Source organism: Hypomesus nipponensis, chromosome 26, assembly GCF_054491055.1.
Source record: "Hypomesus nipponensis isolate SF chromosome 26, ASM5449105v1, whole genome shotgun sequence".
Taxonomy (NCBI): domain Eukaryota; kingdom Metazoa; phylum Chordata; class Actinopteri; order Osmeriformes; family Osmeridae; genus Hypomesus; species Hypomesus nipponensis.
The window spans coordinates 8,729,730-8,745,416 of record NC_140386.1 but is presented as its reverse complement, the minus strand read 5'-3'; the positions used below and the strand labels follow the sequence as shown (position 1 = coordinate 8,745,416).

The following is a 15,687-nucleotide window of genomic DNA, read 5'->3' as shown; positions in this document are numbered from 1 at the left end:
TATTATTCTAAGATTCACGAAACGCATGAACCACACACACTACACAGAAACCAGTGTAAGTTTGACTTATTTAAATCTCAACAAAACTTGAGGTTTACAATATCAAATTAGATTTATTCAAGCGGACTATGAACACTTCAAAATTAAACACATCCTTGGGAAAGCTACAAAGATCAAATTGGGATTGCTTCCCAATCCTCCTCCACAGTACGAACCACACACTGTCTGACGTTTGTACATTCTGGGGCATCAGAATAGTCCAAATCTTGGTGATCCTCTTCTTCGTCCTCTGCCAGCACCACGGCCAAACCATCTTCAGTCATGCTGACTCTGCTGTCATTCAGCAAGATCTGTTTCAGGAAGGAGATGTTTCCGCTCAGAGATTCGACCCTGGGGCAGGACCAAAGCCTGGCCACGGGAACACACACCGATCGGCCTGATCGGTACAGTCCCTCTCCTTCTGTCAGATCATCTTCCATTTCCTCATTCTCTCTTCTCCTCCAATCCACAGGCTCTCTTTCCACGTCTTGTTCTATTTGACTCAACCTCTCTGCAAGATGCCCTTCCATATCCTCTTCTTCTGTGTTTTGGTCTGAATAGGCTTCTTCCTCCCTCACAGCTGTCTCCTCCAGCCATCTTCTCTTCAGGTTTTCAGACCAATACAGGACTTCATTGACCAAAATCCTTTGCAGGACATTGTTGTCACACAGACTGGGGTACTTGACGCTGTACAGCTGGATAACAACAAACACAGACATGGGGATTGGGAGTGACAGCAGGAAAAGGAGATAACTTATTTTCTCAATTGATTTCAGTCAATACTGTAATCACAAGGGGACTTGGAAGGGCTACACTGACCAGTTTATATAACAGTGGCTCCTCTGAATCATGATTCTGAGAGACGGGGATGATTCTCCGGAACACTCCGATCTGAGAGCAGAATCCAACAGTCTGGTCCTGGCCTGGTGCCTCTCCTACACCTGTGAACTCCACCTCATAGCCAAACTCCCTTCCCACCGTTAGAGCCCTACAACGAAAGACAACAAAACTCAATACAAACTTTGCATTCACTTACTTACTTACTACTTGATTTTTCTTTGGGGGGGGGGGGGGTCATACAGTATCATCTTGATTGATCATATTTATGTAAACGTACCATCTCTGAAATTCAGCTCTTGTCCACTCAAACTTGTGGTCGTAGTGTCTGAATCCTGTCAACCCTGGTAGCAGGGGGTTGAACTCTGCATTTGGGGTGCTGATAATGACTGCAGCTGGGACCATGAAGCCAAACACTACCTCAGAGAATCTGTCCACATCTCCAAGCTGCAAATGCTCAATGCTTTGAGATGAGAGAGACTCAATCAATTAACTAATATGAATAGGCCTACATAACGGACAATCCTTTATAATGATGTCACGGCCACTTACAGCTCGATACTTGTCACAAGATCGAATCCTTTGATTCGATGATCCTTTTCGGTGACTGAGCCTTGGTACAGTTCAATGGTTAACGGATGATCACCTGGCTGAAGGTAGTCAGTAGGAATCGGTGCCAAGGCATACCTGACCGTGATTTAAACAAACCAAGTCAGTCCCCAACACGATCAATAGGCACGCGCATACACACATCTAAATGTATTCCTTACGTAGAGCTTTGAAAACAAACATTTTTTCCCTGATTACAGCGTTGTCGATGTCCACCCCTGCCAGAAACTCAATCTCACGGTGGAACTTCACTTTCCTGAGCAGCGCGCAGTCATTGCATCCCAAATCTACCATCTATGAAGGACCACAAAACGGTCAGAAGCAAGCAAATCGACTAACAAGAATATTAGCAACCAATCCTAACATTAGTAGCTAATTTGGAAGGAAAAGAGCGACTGTTTATCGGGAATTGTTGTTAGCTAGCTTGTTGGAATAATTAGCGTTAGCTATTGTATTGCGAGTGCCAATTTACAGACTTGCCACCTTTTCACCTATAAATTACTTAAAAGTTGTCTACCTTTTTGGGTTTGTTCCTCTTTATAAATTCAATGACAAACTGATATCTCTGCAAGTAAAGTGGAGGATTAAAGAAATTCGTCATGTTGACACGGCCTGCTAGTTCAGTGGTGGGTTTCAAACGTGCAATGACAGTATCATGCGTTCGTTACAGGTGCGAGTTGCCTGGTCTGGTAATCGATTCACCATGACCTTGCCAAAACTGTGTACTGCAAACCCTAGATCTCTATCCGGTAAAAAAGAGCGCTTTTTAAAACCTCCGAAAAAATACAAGGATCAAATGCCAACTAAGGTGTTTATATTTAATTCGTCCCTCTAACAATCCCAGTCAATGCAGAATGCATCGATACAAATTGGGTGTTTCTTCTTCAAAATAAAACATGTCAAAATGTAATTAACTGCTGAGAGAAACAGGTGGATTCTTACCTAAAGCTCTTCATGGAGAAATAACTTTTTATGTTTCACAGATTTTTATTCCTTCCATGTTTGGGCTCAATAAAAAAGAGCTTTTGTAAAGTGTTCACAAAACGAGACAGAACATATAGTACATCAGATAGAAAATATACTGTATGGTTAAAAAAATATTGCTTGATAAATTACCATTTATTTTCTCTAGATCTAATACTTTGTGTACATAATTTGATTTAAATCAGCAGAAGAAACTAAAATGTGTAAATTGGTAACAGATATAATCTTGTTGTTGCCCATCTCAAAAATATTACCATTTATGATAAATAGCCTACAGAACAATTGTAGCAATACTTTTGGAAAGAACTGCACATTAATATGATACATGCTGCTATCTTACCAACCACAATGAAGGAAATTAAATCTAATTCTAGCAGTGAATCAAAGATTGTTTAGCTTTATCAGTAGATATTCATCTGGTTAAATCAAACATTTCAGATGTATGCAATATCCTAAATGTTACATGATGGCTTTCAACAGAATTAAAAACATAGCTTCTGTGAAATAATCTATAGCAAAAAAAAAGAATGTTGTTATGATTTTATTTAAACGCTTTTATATCAAATCAGTGACTTGTTATAGTCTCCAAGCCATTTCAGTTGGAGTGCACCTCCATGACAGGAGAAAGTCACACATTTTCGTGTCGTAATGTTCGTTAAGGTAGAAGACTTTTACAGAGGAACGCCGGTAGTGACACACAGAGGCGTGGAGTATGAGCTTTGTGTGCGCTCGTTCTTGGCTGAGAGGAGAATGCAATATCTGGTGGAGGGTTTTAGGTTGTTCACGACGGAAAACTCGCTGTAGACGGCCATCACCTCCCGGTGTGGCCTGGTGGGAATGTCTTCTTTGACGACAAGGGTGTAGTGCGTAGCGCCCCTAACCGGCCCCCACTCCACATACAGGGACACGCCTGTTACCGTGGTAACCTGCACCTCAGGGACCGACAGCTCCTCTGGAGAGAACATAAACAATGTTTATTTTTATTTTTTTTATTGTTGATATGTCCTTGTTTGTCATGGCTACTGCTGTAGGCTAGATACATAATTCATGAAGAGAACAGTAATACGTCTTTTGTCGTGTGCTCACCGCTCTGATGTATTTCAGCAAACATTTCGCTCTCCCTTAGATCTCTCCTACGGCGATATAATGCTGGAAAAAGAACCGTTAAGAGAACCTCGTTAGCTTGAAATCGACTCAAACCGAAAGGTTTGTCACGTGAAAATACACGTTACGGAATAATTCAGTCATGACCCTTTTTCCTCCCTATGACCCCAAACTCACCCGTGACTTTGGATGGGAGACTTTCTCCAGCCGCGTTGCTGGCCGTCACCTCGACGACGCTCGGGCTGACGTTGGTCAGGTTGCAGGAGAGCCTTGGGGTGACGCACACCTGTGTTCGTTTTGGGGCGGTCGTGTAAACGGTGTAGTTGACGGCCATCGCGGACGCACCCCAGGATAACACGGAGGACTGGTTGTCACCCCTGAATTCGACGGCAGGAGGAGGGCAGGGACCTGGAGAGAAAATGGCACGTTTTTTGACCCGCTCTTAAACTTCCGAAAGTCTCACTCATCTCAGCTATGACCACCCATCATAGCTAACACCCCCAGCTGAGAAACATCATTACCAGCCTGATTTTGCTGTAATAGACCAGCTTGTCATGGTTATTCTTTGCTAAATAATACAATTTGCATTTCCTTTTCTACATTGCGATCTTGTTTACCTGTGATCCCCCCAACAGCAGTCGAGGGCTTGCTCTCGCCGGCGGAGTTCCTGGAGCGGACGGTGAGATTGAAGGAGGTGCTGCAAGGCAGTGGAATCTCAAAGTACTGGGTCTCTGTCCAATAGGAGGAGACTGTCAACAGGGCCTGTGGGTCGTCTTGGATACGCCCTGTCACATCCACCAGGTACGTGACGTTGGGGCAGGTGACGGCACTCCAGGACACACGAGCCACAAAGTTCTGGTTAATGAGCTGCACCTTGTTCTTGACCGTAGCAGGGGGACACGGTACTGTGTGGAGAGAACAGGGATGATGTTAGACCTCGTCGCTTTAGTGACCTGTAACATCCCAAATTAAGTCAGTCTTACTATTTATGCAACAGACAGGCTCAATTAGACTAGTCTAACCTGACAATTTCAGACTGTCTAAGGCTAAAACTAGTCTTAAACTACGTTTATACAACCAACCCCTGGTTGCTAGTGACCGAACATCCCTATACGTACAGACTCTGTCCACAATGTGTGTGTCTGACGAGCTCGGTGATGCTTTCAGTCCTTTGCCTAGTCTCCAGTGTGCAAGCTCTCACTCAAGTCTGTGATTTGTGAGTAGACAGGGTTACCTGCTCCAGCGGGCAGGGGCTTGCTGAGGGAGCTGTTGCAGGCTCTGTCCGAGGCCTGCACGGAGTAGTTGTACACGGCTCCGCACCACAGGCCCCCGATGGTACAGGACGTGGCGTTGCTGTTGCAGTACAGCTCGCTGCCGGCGGCACACGTGGCGCGGACGTAGTACTCCACCGCCCCCTCGGTGGCGTTCCACGACAGCACCGCAGAGTTGTTCCTGCATTGGGAGTCCACACGCAGGCCAGTGGGGGAGCAGGGTACTGGGAGAGGGAGGCGTCGGCGTTAGATACATCGGAAACGGAGGGGTGGTACAAGACCCACCCACTTGTTTGGAAAAAAAGGCAAATCTGCAACCCCCAAATCTTTGATATTAAGAACATTTCTATTTGAATCTCCTCAGTTATTAAAACAGTCCCACCCTCATTTGAAAAAAAACCTATTTTTTTTAAGGAAAATATGAGTTTTTTCCTCTTGGTAGCTACCTGTCCTGTAAGTGACGGCGGTGCTGGGCTGGCTTGTGCAGTTGACGGTGCTGGCCGTCACGCTGAAGCTGTAGGGCTGGCCGCAGCGCAGCGCGCCAAGGCTGCAGTTGTTGACCGAGGTGTTGCAGGTGCGCAGGTCGCCGTCTCGGCCCGTGGCGGTCAGCAGGTAGGACGTGGCCACCACGGAGCGAGGCCAGGACACTGTCACGCCGTTGTCCTGGCACGTAGGCACGATGGACACATTCTTGGGGGTGCAGGGTGCTACAGGGGACAGGCGAAGAAGATTAGGGAGGAATACGAGAAGAGAGCTCGAGATGAGAGCTAGATAGACTAGAGCTCAAACACAGCCAGAAACAATACGAGGTAGAATTAAGCTTGAGAATAGAGCTAGTTACCATAGAGCTAGAGTAGAGCTAGATAAAATAGAGCTCAAACACAGCCCGAAACAATCAAGGTCAAATTAAGCTAGAGAATAGAGAAAGTTACTACAGAGCTTGAGCAAGCATTGAACTAGATCGACTAGATCCAGAACAGAGCCAGGGAGAAGGGAGCCAGCGACCTAGCTAACGTCCGAGGCAAACTCTGACCTGTGACGACCTTCTGCGGCGGGCTCCTCAGGCTGCTGCACTTGTCCGAGGACGCCGACACGATGATGGTGTACTGCATGCCGCAGAGGGCGCCGGCGAGCAGGCAGGAGCTGGAGGTGCTGTTGCAGGAGATGAGGGTGCGGTCCTGGCCCTCGGCCGTCACCAGGTACAGCGGAGTGTTTTCTGTGGCCTCCCAGCCCACCAGGATGGTGCTGCTGTTGCACTGGGTCTGGACGCTGATGTGGGTGAGGGCACAGGGACCTGGGGGAGGTAAGACACAGTGGAGCTTTTCGTGAGTCGCGTACCCACAGCTAGTGTCACGGAGAGGGTCTAGGGAGTCAGGGGGCTGAGCGGTTAGGGAATCGGGCTAGTAAACGGCAAGACGAGGGAGTCAGGTGGCTGAGAGGTTAGGGCTAGTAATCTGAAGGTCGCCAGTTCGATTCCCGGCCGTGTTAAATGACGTTGTGTCCTTGGGCAAGGCACTTCACCCTACTTGCCTCGGGGGGGAATGTCCCTGTACTTACTGTAAGTCGCTCTGGATAAGAGCGCCTGCTAAATGATTAAATGTAAATGTAAAAATGGTTCTAGGCTCGGGGCTGTCGGCGTGAAAGAGGGTCATGTTAGGATGCGACAGAGCACGACGAGGCGTTTACCCGTTTCAAAGTGGACAGAGTCACTCGGCGTGCTGTTGCAGAAAGCGTTGGACGCGATCACGCTGAAGGTGTAGTTGGTGCCGCAGGCCAAGTCGGGAATGTTACAGGTGAGGGTGGAGGTGGTGCAGGAGAGGTTTTGACGGTTGCTCCCGATAGCCGTCACTGTGTAGGTCTGAGCGCCGCTCGTCGCCTGCCACGTCATCCAGGCGGAGTTGGTCACACAGTCCAGACTCCCTTCAAGCCTGGTGGGCGGCAGAGGAGCTGAGGACGAAGGAAATATACGAGATACGAGAAATTAAACAGTCCGATAAGGACTCAACACATACGAAAGCAGCAATTTGACCAATATTTTCAATAATTTTTTTTTGGGGGGGGTCACATGGACAGGACAGTCTGGACTGGGGTGTTTCCTACCTGTAGTGACTTGGATCGAGGGGCTACATCTGCCCTCGCAGTCGCCCCTGATGGAGGCGACGCTGACGTTGTAGTCGTGTCCGTCCAGCAGGTTTAGAATGGTGCAGGTGGTGCCTGTGGTGTTGCACGACAGGATCGCCCCGTTGCTGGCCAGGGCCACGGCGTGGAAGGAGTCGGCGTCGGGGTTGGGCGCCCACGAGACGACCGCGGAGCGCTGGGAGCAGCGGACGTTTGCCGTCACGTTCATGGGGGGGCAGGGAGCTGGGGCGGGGGCGGAGGAACACGTCAGTCAAGCCTCCACAGACTGGAGAAAGCGCGTTAGAGGTCGGTGCGCAGCGGAAAACCGTACGTCTGAGAGTGATCATCTTTCATTTGATTCTACATCTAGTTGGCATTATTTTAAGACATCTTATCAAGTGGAGTTTTCTTACTGTGCTAGCAGCCAAATGTGCTTGTTTAAACCATAAAGCAAGCTTATAAGTCCTATTGGTGCACTTCAGTTTGATAGGGGATTGTTTCAACCTGCCAACGCCAGCATGGGGGATTTGTGTTCACCTGTTCTGGAGCTGGCCCTGCTACTCGGCACGCTACTGCACGCCTCGTCCTTGGCAAACACAGTCACGTTGTAGGTCTGTCCACAGGGCAGGTCGGTCAGGTCACAGAACGTCAGGCTGTTGTTGCACGTGGCCTGAGTGCGCCCGTCGGCTGCGACGCCCACCGCCTGGTACCAGGCAGCGCCGCTGGCCCTCTCCCACGTCACTGCCACCGCGTTGGGCTTGCACAGCAGCGCGGCCTTCACGCTGGTGGGGTTACAGGGCACTAGGAGGAGGAGAGAGGGAGGAGGAGGAGAGAGGGAGGAGGAGGAGGAGGAGAGAGGGAGGAGGAAGAAGAGAGGGAGAAGGAGGAGGAGAGAGGGAGGGAGGGAGGAGGAGAGGGAGGAGGAGGAGGAGAGAGGGAGGAGGAAGAGAGAGGGAGGAGGAAGATAGAGAGGGAGGAGGAGAGAGGGAGGAGGAGAGAGGGAGGAGGAAGAGAGAGGGAGGAGGAGGACAGAGGGAGGGAGGAGGAGAGAGGGAGGAGGAGGAGGAGAGAGGGAGAGACCGTGAGCATGTTTCACAGGTCACTCTCTCTCTCTCTCCTCTGCTCTTAGAGAGTGGATCCTGTGAGAGCGCACGTACCGGACTGCAGGGTGAGGAATGTTCTGCTGCTGTTGCAGGTCCCATCCTGAGCGCTGACCGTCACGTTGTACAGCTGGCCGCAGTGCATGCCGGGTAGCCGGCAGCTGGTGGCGTTGCTGGCACAATGGACTTGGTGGCCGTCCGGTCCGAACGCGCTCACCCGGTAGGAGGTCACGCCCACTCCTCGTTCCCATGACACCAGCCCAGTGTTGTTGTTGCACTCCATCTTGGCGGTGACATTCTGGGGCTTGCAGGGCACTGCACAAGCACAGGAAGTGTTAGACAGGGACTGTACCAGGTGTGGCGAGAGGACAGGAAGTGTTAGACAGGGACTGTACCAGGTGTGGCGAGAGGACAGGAAGTGTTAGACAGGGACTGTACCAGGTGTGGCGAGAGGACAGGAAGTGTTAGACAGGGACTGTACCAGGTGTGGGGAGAGGACAGGAAGTGTTAGACAGGTACTGTACCAGGTGTGGCGAGAGGACAGGAAGTGTTAGACAGGGACTGTACCAGGTGTGGGGAGAAGACAGGAAGTGTTAGACAGGGACTGTACCAGGTGTGGCGAGAGGACAGGAAGTGTTAGACAGGGACTGTACCAAGTGTGGGTACAGGAAGTGATGTCGCCTTCCGTGACCTCACCTGTGTTCACGTGCACCGCCGTGCTGTTGGCGCTGGCACACGCGTGGTCGGAGGCGCTCACGGTGACGCTGTACGACACGCCGCACTGCTGATTGCTAAACTCGCACAGCGTGCTGTTCGTGTCGCACGACAGCTCGTTGCCTCCGCTGCCGGACGCCACCGCGGTGTAGAAGGTGGCACCGTTGCTCGGCTCCCAAGAGAGAGACACAACGTTGGACGCACAATTTGTAGTGGCTTGCACGTGGTTAGGTACACAAGGCACTGAGAGAGAGAGAGAGAGAGAGAGAGAGAGAGAGAGAGAGACATTTAACAGCTTGCATCTCATTCATTTGTTCTACCTACTATCAGTTATGCGGAGACTATACAGCTACGCGATAACACAATGTAGGGTTAGGGGTCAAAGGGTCGAAGTTCACCTGACTGCAGCTGGGTCATGTTACTCTCCGACACGTTGCACTCTCTGTTGAGTGCGACCACGCTGATGTTGTAGGTGAAGCCGCACAGGAGGTCGGGGATGTGGCAGGAGTGCTGGGTCGTCTCGCAGCCCGTCTCGTGCTCCTGCACGCCAATGGCCTGGACCCTGTAGGACTCCGCCCCCTGGCTGGGCTCCCACGCCACGAGGGCCGAGTTGGCAGAGCAGTCCAGGGAGATTGCCACGTGCTCGGGGGGGCAGGGGACTGGGGGGGAGACAGGAAAGGGAGAGGAGGGGGAGAGGAGGGGGAGAGAGGTGGAGAGGAGGGGGAGAGGAGGGGGAGAGGAGGAGGAGAGGAGGGGGAGAGGAGAGGAGAGGGAGCGGAGGGGGAGAGAGGTGGAGAGGAGGGGGAGAGGAGGAGGAGAGGAGGGGGAGAGAGGTGGAGAGGAGGGGGAGAGGAGGGGGGAGGGGGGAGGGGGGGAGGTGGGGGAGAGGAGAGGGAGAGGAGGGTGAGAGAGGTGGAGAGGAGGGGGAGAGGAGGGGGAGAGAGGTGGAGAGGAGGGGGAGAGGAGGGGGAAAGGGGGGGGAGAGAGGTGGAGAGGAGGGGGAGAGGAGGGGGAGAGGGGGGAGGAGGGGGAGAGGAGAGGGAGAGGAGGGTGAGAGAGGTGGAGAGGAGGGGGAGAGGAGGGGGAGAGAGGTGGAGAGGAGGGGGAGAGGAGGGGGAAAGGGGGGAGAGAGGTGGAGAGGAGGGGGAGAGGAGGGGGAGAGGGGGGAGGAGGGGGAGAGGAGAGGGAGCGGAGGAGGGGGAGCGGAGAGGGAGCGGAGGGGGAGAGGAGGGGGAGAAGGGAGGGAGAGAGGAGAGGGAGAGGAGGGGGAGAGAGGAGAGCAGAATGGTAGGGGTGGGACGAGAACAATCATGAGCAGCAGTTCAATCGACAGTGACAGCAGTGAGACGGTCTAGGACGTCATCACAATCGAACACAATTCAAAGGCAATCTCTTCTCCACTGACCTGATGTCATTTTCTGGCTGGAGCTACGGAAGCTGTCGCACTGTCCGTCAGAGGCCACCATGCTGACCGTGAACGCCTGGCCACAGGTCAGGTCCAGCAGCTCGCAGTTGGTGTTGTTGGTGTGGCAGGATGACTTGGCAGCGCCCCCGGTGGCGGTGACTGTGTATGACAGACTCCCCCTGGCATGGGACCAGACCACCTGGGCTGAGTCCAGGAAGCAGTCCAGGACGATGTCTTTGATCTGTGGGGTGCAGGGGACTAGACACAGGAAAGGAGAGCGCTGTCAACAGGGGGGAACGCTCAGAAAACGAGGTCACCGTCAGGTACAAAGATAAGCGTTCTACCAAGGCTTTAACATCTGTTCCAGGCCGACAGACAACCACACCATCTCCGTTTTTTTTTTTTGTTTAGTCGTCGATATGAAGTTGCAGCTTCACGGCGAAGTGTGTTTCGGTACCTGTCTGAACCTCTGCCGATTGGCTAGGCAGGCTGCCGCAGTTGCTGTCCCTCGCCACCACGCTGACAGAGTAGAGCGCTCCGCAGGTGAGGTTGGTCAGGGTGCAGCCGAGTTCGGCGCTCTGGCACGTCGACAGGCCGCCCTGCGCGTTTTTCGCCGTGGCCACGTAGAACAGCGCCCCCTCGCTGGCGTTCCACCACACTCGGGCCGTGTTGTCCGAGCAGTTGATCGCGGCCACAACGTTTGTCGGGACGCACGGCACTAGTGAGAGGAGAGGAGACGAAAAGAAGGGTCTCAGTCTCTGGAAGTTGGGAAGTTTTTGGGTTGTGGAGAGAGAGACAGACACACAGACGGACGGACGGATGGGCAGACAGTCTGACAGACAGACAAATAGACTGACAGACAGACGGACAGCCTGACAGACCGATCGACAGTCTGACAGACCGACAGGCAGTCTAAGAGACAGTCTGAGAGACAGACAGACAGTCTGACAGACCGACCGACAGACAGTCTGACAGACCGACCGACAGACAGTCTGACAGACAGTCTCAGAGACAGACAGTCTGAGAGACCGACAGACAGTCTGAGAGACCGACAGACAGTCTGACAGACAGACAGTCTGAGAGACCGACAGACAGTCTGACAGACAGACAGACAGTCTGACAGACAGACAGTCTGAGAGACCGACAGTCAGAGGTTTTTCCCGGTCACCTGAGTGGAGCGTGTTCTCCAGGCTGGGGCTGGACTGGCACAGCTGTTTGGAGGCAGTGACGGTGACAGTGTAGTTCTGTCCGCAGGTCATCTGGGACGTGCCACACTCGAGGGTGCCGGACATGCAGGTGTCGGTCTGGCCGTCGCTACGCTTGATGGTGGCCGTGTAGTAATCCGCCATCGGAGACGCCCCCCACGACACCACGGCGATGTTGGTCTGGCAGTCCATGACGCTGGAGACTGAGGTGGGTGGGCAGGGTTCTGAAGAGTTGAGGGGGGGTGGGGGGGGGGGGGGTGAGAGAGGCATACAGATGAGGGGATATGTGGGGTCAGATGGCTGAGTGGTTAGGGAATCGGGCTATTAATCAGAAGGTTGCCGATTCGATTCCCGGTCGTGAAAAATGAAGTTGTGTCCTTGGGCAAGGCACTTCACCCTACTTGCCTCGGGGAGAATGTCCCTGTACTTACTGTAAGTCACTCTGGATAAGAGCGTCTGCTGACTGACTAAATGTAAATGTAAGTATGTTTCCATGGTAATTGATCTGTCGTCCAAATGCTTATTGGTACACCGAGCGAGAGATTGGGAGGGCTTGTTCTGTGTGTCAGTTGGGTGTCACTTAGGCGTACCTGTATCCTGATGGGCAGGCAGGCTGAAGACGCTTCTACACACCGAATCCACCGATTGGACGGACAGGGAGTAACTCTGGCCGCATGTCAACTCTGAGAAGGCGGCATGGGTGTCGTTGGTGCTCTGCGCCACCTGGTGGCCGTCACTGGCCTCTGCAGTCGCCACGTAAAGCTGTGCTCCATGGCCTGGGAGCCACTGGAGGGTGGTCACCTTGGTGGCACAGTTTATCGATGACGTCAGGTTCTGGGGCACGCAAGGATCTGCAACAGACACCAGTGAAGTCAATCAAAACATATAGAAACACTAGGGGTGGGAATCTTTTGGTATTTCATGATTCGATTCGAATCGATTCTTGGGGGTCACGATTCGATAAAAAATCGATGCACGATTTTTTATTTTTTTTTTTATCCCCCCCAAATTCTTTTTAACAAAAATACATAAAAAATAACAAAGAAATAGAATGAATTTGTGAATCGATGTGAATTGCTACAAGACTGAATCGTGATTCAAATGTGAATCGATTCTCCCCCCCCCCAACCCCTAATAAACACGCATACTACCTGTATAGTATGGAATAGTGCGGAGACCAGGGAATGAATAACTGTTTGCCGCCGGTGCTGGCAGGAAGTGCTTACCTGTGTGTATGCTGGTGCTGTTGCTAGGAGAGCTGCTACACAGGTGATCGTTGGCGATGACCTGGACCACGTACAGGTCCCCGCACAGCAGGTTGTTCCAGGTGCAGGTGGTCGAGTTGGTGGTGCACATGTGGGGTAGGCCGTCCGTTCCCACGGCGACCGCCGTGTAGGACTCGGCGCCGTCGCTAGGACCCCAGCTGACAGCGCCCAGGCTGGCCTCACACTGGATGTAGGTCGACACGCCGTACGGGATGCAAGGGGCTGGAAGGGGAGAAACAAAGTTTTTTTTTTTTTTTCATGCCCCCCCCGCAAAAAAACTGAATAGGATTTGACGGAATGCACGCAGGCAACCAAGCGGGCGCGCCCGCGCGAGCACGCGCTCTCGTACCGGTCTTGAAGTGCGCGGCGCTGCTGGCGGGGCTGCCGCAGCTCTCATCCTGAGCCGTGACCGTGAAGCTGTAGGTCTGTCCGCAGGGAAGCACCACGTCCAGGGCGGTGTCGTTGGTCTGCAGGGCCGTGAGGTATCCCAGGTCCCCCACGGCCGTCAGCACGTAGACGGACGCCCCTCTGGCCGCCGCCCAGCCCAGACACACCGTGTCGTTGCTGCAGGAGCCCGTGGCCACCAGCTGGCCTGGCTGACACGGCGCTAAGACGGGGACGAGAGTGGGCTGTTAATCAGAAGGTTGCCGGTTCGATTCCCGGCCATGATGACTTTGTGTCCTTGGGCAAAGCACGTCACCCTACTTGCCTCAAGGGAATGTCCCTGTACTTACTGTAAGTCGCTCTGGATAAGAGCATCTGCTAACTGACTTAATGTAAATGTAAATGAGACGGTTGAGGACTTACTAAGGTCCAAAACAAACCCTCCTCTTTAAGTCTTGAAAGTGCTTTGAGTTAAAAAGATGAAAATGAGGTGATTTGGAAGTAACTCTACCTGTCTTGACCTCCACGCTGCTGCTGCTCTCGCTCTGACACAGGCTGTTGTAGGCCGTCACGGTGAACCTGTAGGTCTCCCCACAGTCCAGCCCTGGGAACTTGCAGGAGGAGCCGGTGGTGTTGCAGTACCTGACGGGTCCTCCCAGACTCGGGGTGGCGCTAGCCCGGTAGAGCTGCACCCCCTCTGTCTTTTTCCAGGACAAGGTGGCTGTATTGTTCTCGCACAACAAATCCACGTTCACACTCAAGGGGGCGCAGGGTCCTAGAGGTCAGACGGGCACGGGCGAGAGGTCAGAGGGGGGTTCAGTAAGGGTCAGATGCAGACCCTGGTCTTGGTGATTTGGAGCAGCAGAGCCGACTTACGTGTGCTGAAGCTGACTCCGGTAGGACTCTCCACCTGGCAGTTAGGGTTGACAGATGTCAGACTCAGGTTGTAGCTCTGGCCGCAGGCTAGCCCGGTCAAGTTGCAGTGGTTCTCCGTCGTCGCGCAGGACGCTTGGAAACCGTCGCCCGTCGTGGCCGTTAGCTTGTAGGAGTCGGCGCCGTTGCTGAATGCCCATGTGACCGCGGCGCTGTCGTTGGCACAGTTCACGTTCGCCTGAACGCCGGTGGGCACGCAGGGAGCTAACGGCAGAGGAACAGAAGGGGTCCTGGTTAGAAACATACTCATCCGTACCGTAAACACCTGTCAGGAACGCTCTCCCGTCTTCTGCTCTGGATTTGTTCAAAAGCTGAGAGGAACTTCCTGGAGTGGGCGGGGCTCCAGAGACTGACCTGAGTCCAGCAGGATTGTGGCAGAGTTGGTGCTGTTGAGGCTCTCTCCCAGCGCGAAGACCGTGACCAGGTGAGTGGAGCCACAGCGGAGGCCCGTCACGTTGCAGAAGGTTCCGGTCGTGACGCAGGACAGCAGGGAGCCGTCTCGGCGTCCCTCCATTTTCGCCACGTATCCCACGGCGCCCTCGCTCTCCTCCCATGACATCGTAGCCATGTCCGTTCCGCAGTGCAGACGCGCCTTGACGTTTTTGGGCGGGCAGGGTTCTGAGGGAAAACAAACGTGCGGGGGGGAGGGGGAGGGGGTTTGAAGGCAAGGTTGAAATATTTTACTGTTGATTGTTCTTCTACAGTTACAGTCTTGCACTTTTTGGGGTTCATGTTGTTTTAATTTGTAACTTGTATAACTGCATTATGGGTCTTCCCTTTGGCAGTTTGTTTAGTTTTTCACAATGTAGGCTTCATGTTTTGGCTGCTTGCAGTGTTTGGGACTACCTCGTTGTTATGATCAGTAAAGCTCTCTCTTGGAAGTCGCTTTGGATAAAAGTGTCTGCTAAATGCATAAATGTAAATGTAAGGTTGACAGAAAGAACCTGCCGTAAACTGTATTGTGTGTGTGTGTGTAAGTGTGTAATTACAGGGGTTGTTGAGGCTGTTCTCACCTGTGGTCAGCCTGACTGAGGCAGAAGTAGCCCCGCCCTGGCAGACCTGGTTGCTCGCGGTGACGGAGACGTTGTACACCTGTCCGCAGGCCATGTCCTGCAGGGCGCAGTAGGTGTCGATGGTCTGGCAGGAGTACGACACGCCTTGGTCGGTCACCGCATCGGCGCTGTAAGAGGTGGCCCCTTTGCTTCCGTCCCAGCTCAACTGGGCGATGTTCAGTCCGTACGTGTAGGTGGGGTTTAGAGGCACGCAAGGCTCTGAGCAGGAGAGAAGTCAGGAGAAAAGGGATTAAAAAAAAAACGATATTTGTCGGAGGACGGGAGAGGGATCTATTTGATGCGTCGGACGCGTTCTTTGACGTGAGGCGCTGCTCACCAGTGACGAGTGTTCCTTTCATGTGACCCACGCTGCTGCAGTTCTCCCCCTGGGCCTCCACAGAGACAGAGTATTCCTCCCCACAGGAGAGATCGTCCAGGTAACAGTTGGTGTTGTTGGTGTCGCAGGTCACCGATTGGCCAAACCCAGTGGTGGCCGTGGCTCTGTAGGAAACAGCTCCGGCGCTCACCTGCCAGGTCAGCATGCCAACACGGCTCTCACAGTCCATCGCAGCCCTGATCACAGTCGGTTGACAGGGGACTAAGGGGATGAAGGAGAAGACGGAAAAAACAGGCTAGAGTAAGTTCAACGGCGGTGTCTGAAAGGAAG

General features: G+C 52.9%; 2 protein-coding genes across 2 annotated transcripts in view; both read right to left on the bottom strand.

Annotated features, from left to right (window-relative positions):
• Positions 1-93: 93 nt before the first annotated feature.
• On the bottom strand, positions 94-2,235 carry henmt1 (HEN methyltransferase 1). The gene is made up of 6 exons (XM_084692901.1): positions 2,003-2,235; positions 1,667-1,779; positions 1,429-1,563; positions 1,157-1,339; positions 859-1,027; positions 94-734 (listed from the first exon to the last, which is right to left on the bottom strand). The coding sequence occupies exons 1-6, from the start codon at positions 2,084-2,086 to the stop codon at positions 174-176; spliced, it is 1,245 nt and encodes a 414-aa protein (XP_084549027.1). The 5' UTR covers positions 2,087-2,235; the 3' UTR covers positions 94-173.
• Positions 2,236-2,994: 759 nt separating this feature from the next.
• The window catches only part of fndc7b (fibronectin type III domain containing 7b), a gene marked incomplete at its 5' end in the record, with an annotated part of 28,791 nt that continues 16,098 nt past the window's right edge, over positions 2,995-15,687 (bottom strand). Inside the window, 24 exons of the mRNA XM_084692313.1 lie at positions 2,995-3,421; positions 3,556-3,618; positions 3,751-3,981; positions 4,191-4,478; positions 4,808-5,068; positions 5,291-5,551; positions 5,878-6,138; positions 6,531-6,791; positions 6,945-7,205; positions 7,500-7,763; positions 8,120-8,377; positions 8,759-9,019; positions 9,175-9,435; positions 10,182-10,439; positions 10,639-10,899; positions 11,350-11,610; positions 11,977-12,237; positions 12,613-12,873; positions 13,001-13,258; positions 13,547-13,810; positions 13,912-14,172; positions 14,323-14,586; positions 14,982-15,239; positions 15,358-15,618. Of these exons, the coding sequence (XP_084548439.1) occupies positions 3,141-3,421; positions 3,556-3,618; positions 3,751-3,981; positions 4,191-4,478; positions 4,808-5,068; positions 5,291-5,551; positions 5,878-6,138; positions 6,531-6,791; positions 6,945-7,205; positions 7,500-7,763; positions 8,120-8,377; positions 8,759-9,019; positions 9,175-9,435; positions 10,182-10,439; positions 10,639-10,899; positions 11,350-11,610; positions 11,977-12,237; positions 12,613-12,873; positions 13,001-13,258; positions 13,547-13,810; positions 13,912-14,172; positions 14,323-14,586; positions 14,982-15,239; positions 15,358-15,618 (6,080 nt within the window). The remainder of the gene's footprint in view (positions 3,422-3,555; positions 3,619-3,750; positions 3,982-4,190; positions 4,479-4,807; positions 5,069-5,290; positions 5,552-5,877; positions 6,139-6,530; positions 6,792-6,944; positions 7,206-7,499; positions 7,764-8,119; positions 8,378-8,758; positions 9,020-9,174; positions 9,436-10,181; positions 10,440-10,638; positions 10,900-11,349; positions 11,611-11,976; positions 12,238-12,612; positions 12,874-13,000; positions 13,259-13,546; positions 13,811-13,911; positions 14,173-14,322; positions 14,587-14,981; positions 15,240-15,357; positions 15,619-15,687) is intronic.

Bases quoted from the DNA above. Each gene is read 5' to 3' on its own strand.
- henmt1 (XM_084692901.1), bottom strand. From the start codon at position 2,086: ATGACGAATTTCTTTAATCCTCCACTTTACTTGCAGAGATATCAGTTT. The intron at 1,564-1,666 runs GTTTGTTTTCAA...AATCACGGTCAG, and splicing joins GCTGTAATCAGGGAAAAAAT to GTATGCCTTGGCACCGATTC. The intron at 1,028-1,156 runs GTACGTTTACAT...CTTTCGTTGTAG, and splicing joins AGAGCTGAATTTCAGAGATG to GGCTCTAACGGTGGGAAGGG.